The following is a 5,776-nucleotide window of genomic DNA, read 5'->3' as shown; positions in this document are numbered from 1 at the left end:
CACGCATAGTTTCCAGCAGCTGCCATTCCCTTCAAGTAATCCTGCCCCTCTGCTGAAGAAATCCTGGCACAGGCCAGCTGGCGATCATTCACTATGATTTTGTCCCGTTTCATAGCTTTTTCCATTGCCACCAACGCATCTGGGAAATAAACACAGTAAGACTAAGTGACTTCCTAATTTTATTTCAATCTGTGAGATTAGCATGGATGTCTATAATTTATATTCTAAAACTGAACTCATCCGTCTGATGGTCAAACCTACGGCGTCTTCTCAAAAGTAAAAACAAATCTGTGGCAGAACCTTATCAACTGTTTGCAAACAGACAACCCCCATCAAAGCAATTCAGAGCAGACTTGGCAATTACACTGTAAGAAATGCTCTTTAATACTGGAGTTTACTGTCAAGGACAAGACCATGCTGAAGTTTGCTTCACTCCAGTTACCTATGCCAGTCAGATCTTACCTGTAGCAACCTGGTGGCCCAGACCTCTGCTGCCACTGTGGATCATCACGCACACCTGCCCTTTGTGGTCAATGCCCATCTTCCTGGCAGCATATTCATTGTAAATGTCATCCACAACCTGGATCTCGGCGTAATGATTTCCAGCTCCCAGGGTCCCCAGCTGCCAACCACAACACTTTGATCAGACAGTGCTAGTAAGGCAGCCTCTGGGAGCACAGGTGAGAACTACAGGAACATGGGCAGTAGGGTTATAGCAAGGTTTTGATTTTAGAAGTTTTTCTAGGAAAAAATCCCACAAATCCCCATATAAACTGAAAGGAAGAGGAACACAGTAGCATCACCACTGTTCTCTTTGTTCAGATTTATAACTATTTTTACTGTTAAGCATAAGACTGCAATTAAACAGAAGGAGCAGGATCTACAGCCTGTGCCACCTTTTTCCAGCTTACTTAGGCCTAGTTGAAAGATGGGAAGATTAGAGAGTATTGGGAATTTATCTTCAATTTGTATAGGCAAGGCAGACATATAGTCTTATCCTTGTGGAGTTGTAAACAAGTAAGTTACAACATCCTGTTAATTACGTACTTAGAACCTTTCAGTAGATTAAAGCAAGATACTCAATTTCAAAGACCAAATTTTTTCAACTCCATAACAGATGATCATTTTCTTGCAAGGCACATGTGAAAATTGAGGATGTAAGATTACTTTTAGGTTAAAATGCTATAATCTTGGAGCACCACAGTTCATAAAACTCATCATATAAAAGAAAGCTTTACAAATGTAGCATTAGTATAGCCATCTCAAAAGTGTCCCACACAGAACAATGAGATGCTATGTATAGAAATTAAATCCTACCCTTGAACTGCAATTGAAAGTTATGAGCTAGTTCTATTTATTATTATATCCTTCCTTGCCATGCTATTAACTTGCTGGGCAAACCAGGAGAAAAGTTGCAGAGTAACTTGCCCACTTCTCAAAAACAAAACTCCACCTGGATGGGGAAATGCCTCTGAACATTAATTCCAGTCCCAGGTGTTAACTGATGAAAGACGGCCTCAGGGACCTTGGGTATGCCCAGTATCATTTCCCTCTGTTAAAGTTCAGCTAAGAATTATTCAGAAATGGCTGTGCCATCTCACCTTTCCCCCTGCCCAGAAATGCTAGGTAGAATTTCAAGAAAACACACAAAACTAGAGAAATACTTGCTAACCTTTACATTTGAACCCTGGGAGCACTCACAGCCCTCCTGAAACAATATTACCTGAGGTAGGCCCCTCTTCTTTGCTCTTGAGGAGACCTTGTTGGGATCAGCCTGCAGCATCCTTCCATATTCCTCACAGTGCTCCTTGTCCTCTGCCCAGGCATAGCCCTCCCGGAGAGACCAGTCCACACCCATCTCTAGTGCTTCTTCCAAATCCCTGCAATCATCAAATACTCACATAAGGTGGTTACCCTTGGATATACTCAGAAAGCCACTGGATATGGCCCTGATGTAACTTTATTGTTACATCTAACAGCTTTGTTGTTACAGCTAACTACCTTCAGAGTTAGCTCTCCTTTGTTTAAGGAATTGGATGAGATGACCTCAAGAGATCCCATCCAAACTAAGTAATTCTATGATTTTATGATGAGTCCCCAACTTCCCTAGCAAGAAGTTCAACATCTTAATACTTCAGGAAAATCAAGCTCTACAAATATATTAACTATAGATGGGTCGTTACTTTCTCCTCTTTGTGGTGTGGGGAATATCCTATTTTCTCTCTCATCCCTTTCAGAAAAATACCTTAAGGTTCATGGAGGTTTTTTGTTGGAAGAAATAAGAACGTTTTGAGAACTTTCAGTTATTACAGAGTTTTAAATGGGGGAAGAAACACCTGACTTTGTGCACTGATGCCAGTCCTCCTGGTGAAGCACATATGCAGAAAGAATGGAAAGACTCTTAGTTACTTTTTCTTTCTTAAAGGCTCCCACTGATGAATCTTTCATCAAAATAAACACCAGAGATGTTCCCTCCAGTAATGTGTACACAAAGTCAGTCTCTTACTTGGCATTCATGGGGATGACACCTTTGGAGCCAACACCAACAGGAATATGGTCAAACATAGCCTGGGCAAGCTGCTCCTTCACAGGCTGCACATCACTTTCATCCAAATTTGTACGCAGTAAGCGGACACCACAGTTGATATCAAATCCGACACCACCTAGAAGTGTGGAAAAAGCCATGGAGTTAGTAAAGAAAGCGTGCTGATGGTGAGCACTTGCTGAATATTCATCTTAAATCAGTGTCCCTGCTGACAGGGAGCATTCACTGAACACTGTGATCTTACACCTTCTTTCTGACACACTGGGAAAAAAAGCAGAACTGCAGTAAGCTTCATTTTAACAGATTTACATGAAGCATCAGATTTCAAGACAGACAAAAATGTAGTCTTGAAGAGAACCTGAAAACTCTTAAAAAACTCCAGTTTTTCAGTCTTGAGCGTACGCTCTACAGATATAACTGTACAATTACCTACAAGCTGACAGAGCAGGCACACTATAAAATATACTGTCCACAGAAAGTTGAAAGGATATTCCTGTTCTTCTGCCTAAGGTCAAAAGTGACAGATCTTAGCATGGCTCCCTGCTGTAAGATGTTCTTTAAAGCAAGTCCTTTTGGAATCTTCACTGTATAACTAGTTATAATAAGTGATAAATACTTACAAGGAACATTAAACATCAGTGCTTAGCGTTTTGCTTAACTGTTACTATTTAATCAAAATAAATACTGCAGAGCAAGGCCTAATGTGAAAGATCAGTCATGCCACCTTTAGTATGAAGGTTCTGGTATTAACTAGTGTTAGAGGTGGGGATACCAGACTAAGAGATCTTGGATCTCAGTCAATTGGGAACACTGGAACTACCTGAAGCAACCTGAAACATGGATATCACGTTTCATGAGAACCACAAAAGCATCTCCAGACCATCAGTAATTAAAGACCCAGGTGCTGATTAAAAAGACAGACATATTTTAAGGTCACATGTTTAATAAAGTGTAGAAATATTCTCAATAGATGTTTTCAAACATTGCTCAAAGAAAATAATCAGTTCTTTATCAACTCAGTGAAGCTCAAGTTAAGGTCAATGTGCTCTCCCTTCAAACGGGAGGGATATCATGAGCCCAAGCCACAAACACAAGGGCTATTCTCTCTTTATTGTTTAGATGTTTCCAGTGTAATCACCATAAAGAATAAAGATTCTGAGTGCAAGAATTAGGCATCTTTTAACTCCGTTTTTTTGTTGTTGTTTTGGTTCTGTATATTAAGTACTGTAAAGATCTGCCATTTCAACAAGTATTTTTGTGCCATCCCAGATATTTCTCAGTGCAGGTGAAGTCAGGCATCCTTACCTGGTGAGACTACTGCTTCAGGATCATTCATATCAAAGGCAGCCATATTGCCAATGGCAAACCCATAGCCAGAGTGGACATCTGGAAGGCCTATTGATCTCTGAAAGAGAATGAAGAAAATGCTAAGGTTGTACGAAACTCTGCTGCACAGCATCACCTTGGTTATGCTTTGCCTTGTGGCACTGGTTGTCACATTAGCAAACAAATACACGAAAAAGACAATGGATGTTCAGATGCGGATGAAATAAACACATCAGTTCAGGTCAGGTAAGTATCTAAACTCCTGCACTTACAGGACAGTCAAAGAGAGCAGAGTACAGATCTCACTCTGAAGCAAACACCCAGTGGCTAGTCATCTGAGAAGCTCTCTTGGTTCTACTGACCAGATCTCAAGAAAACCTAAGGGGAACTTACGCACTTAAATGTAGGAATTGTGATCCCAAGATGAATTCTAACCTAGCTTTTTCTTGGACTCGGGAGTCCTTGCTTTCAAAATTTATGCAGGCAATAGTTTATTGGTAGTATAAAGCAGAGACATAAAAGTGAGGATGAGTTCATTTTTGCCAAGTTCCATCTGGAGGCATCTGCAATATTTAAATACTGTAAATGTAACAAGGGAAGAGTTCAATGCTATGGAATGGAATCACAAAACAGTCAGCATTTTCTCTTCCTAGCTGTCACTGAACACTGACCAAAGACTGCACCCTATAGGCAGGAAAAAGTCATCCTTTTAGGATGGTATCCTGAGAATACAGGACAAGAAAAGAATTCCTTTCAATGCATCTTCTCATATTATTACTAATTAGAGAAAGTAAGAACCTGCTTCTACACAAGTCCAAAGCGTATTTAAACTTGCCAGGCTAGATTAGGACACCACAAACAGCACTCCACAATCATATTATTACTAATTAGAGAAAGTAAGAACATGCTTCTACACAAGTCCAAAGTGTATCTAAACTTGCCAGGCTAGATCAGGACACCACAAACAGCACTCCACAGTCTACTTGAGAAACAAACAAACAAAAAGCTCCAAATACACAGAAAACGAACTTTTTAATGTGTGTTAAACTGTCACTATACAGTATTTTTCAGTGGGATTATGTGCTGCTTCTGCCTATGCTTGCCATCACCAAGAAATCTCTTGGTTTGGAAATAAATCCCTGGCAAATAGGAACTGAAAAAAACCCTAATTTTCAGAGCAGTTACTCACATGAACAATGCCAGGTAATGCAGCCACATTCCCAATCTGTTTCATAGCAGGCAAAAAGCCACCTGCACCTGAAAAAGAAAAAGAACAACGGAAAGGTAAGTAATCTGATAATTTACCACAATAATCACAATGAAGCACTTTATAAAGAGGTTGCTCAAAACACTTGCAGGTCATAAGTCAGCCACCAGCAAATATTGTAATCTGGTGTAAAGCACTTAGCATTATGCATGATCTGCAGGTTAATTAAATGAGGTGTTATGATAAAGTCCTCCTTCTACTGTGTGAGGACCACAGCAGACCGATCCATTCTCACAACAGAAGTGTGTCATCTGCCACACACTGTCAGTGCCATCCCACCTGTCGCATCTGGATCCAGCCCTGCACTTCAGCCCCACACAGTACAGGCAGGCCTAGGCTACAGCCCCCACCAAAGCAAATTCTGACAGCACGCATCCAGGGAATGCCTGGAGCACAGAGGGCAGCTGCCAAGGCTGTGCTCACCCATCTGATCTGGGCACAGGACATGCCACAGTTGCAGGCAACATGCCTGGCACGCAGTGAGAGAACTCATCCTTGCCTGCTGCCTCTCCACACCTACCAGCCGGGACACGCACCGGGCCTGCCCCGCTGCCCCTACTACGCCTTGACCTCTTTAGGGTCCACGATGTGATCCCAGGCGCTCAGCTAGGCCACGGCAAGGAGCGTGTGAGGCCAGT

General features: G+C 41.6%; 1 protein-coding gene across 1 annotated transcript in view; it reads right to left on the bottom strand.

Moving 5' to 3' along the window:
* The window catches only part of RTCB (RNA 2',3'-cyclic phosphate and 5'-OH ligase), a gene marked incomplete at its 5' end in the record, with an annotated part of 8,638 nt that extends 3,510 nt beyond the window's left edge, over positions 1–5,128 (bottom strand). Inside the window, 6 exon segments of the mRNA XM_010012456.1 lie at positions 1–139; positions 463–622; positions 1,724–1,880; positions 2,507–2,663; positions 3,851–3,950; positions 5,061–5,128. The exon segment at positions 1–139 is cut by the window's left edge and continues 10 nt beyond it. Coding sequence (XP_010010758.1) covers positions 1–139; positions 463–622; positions 1,724–1,880; positions 2,507–2,663; positions 3,851–3,950; positions 5,061–5,128 — 781 coding nt within the window.
* Between the last annotated feature and the right edge of the window lie 648 nt (positions 5,129–5,776).

The sequence above is a fragment of the Nestor notabilis genome, unplaced genomic scaffold (genome assembly GCF_000696875.1).
Source record: "Nestor notabilis isolate BGI_N333 unplaced genomic scaffold, ASM69687v1 scaffold3674, whole genome shotgun sequence".
Taxonomy (NCBI): Eukaryota; Metazoa; Chordata; class Aves; order Psittaciformes; family Psittacidae; genus Nestor; species Nestor notabilis.
The sequence above is the reverse complement of the archived record's forward strand: the minus strand, read 5'-3'. Positions and strand labels throughout refer to the sequence as shown.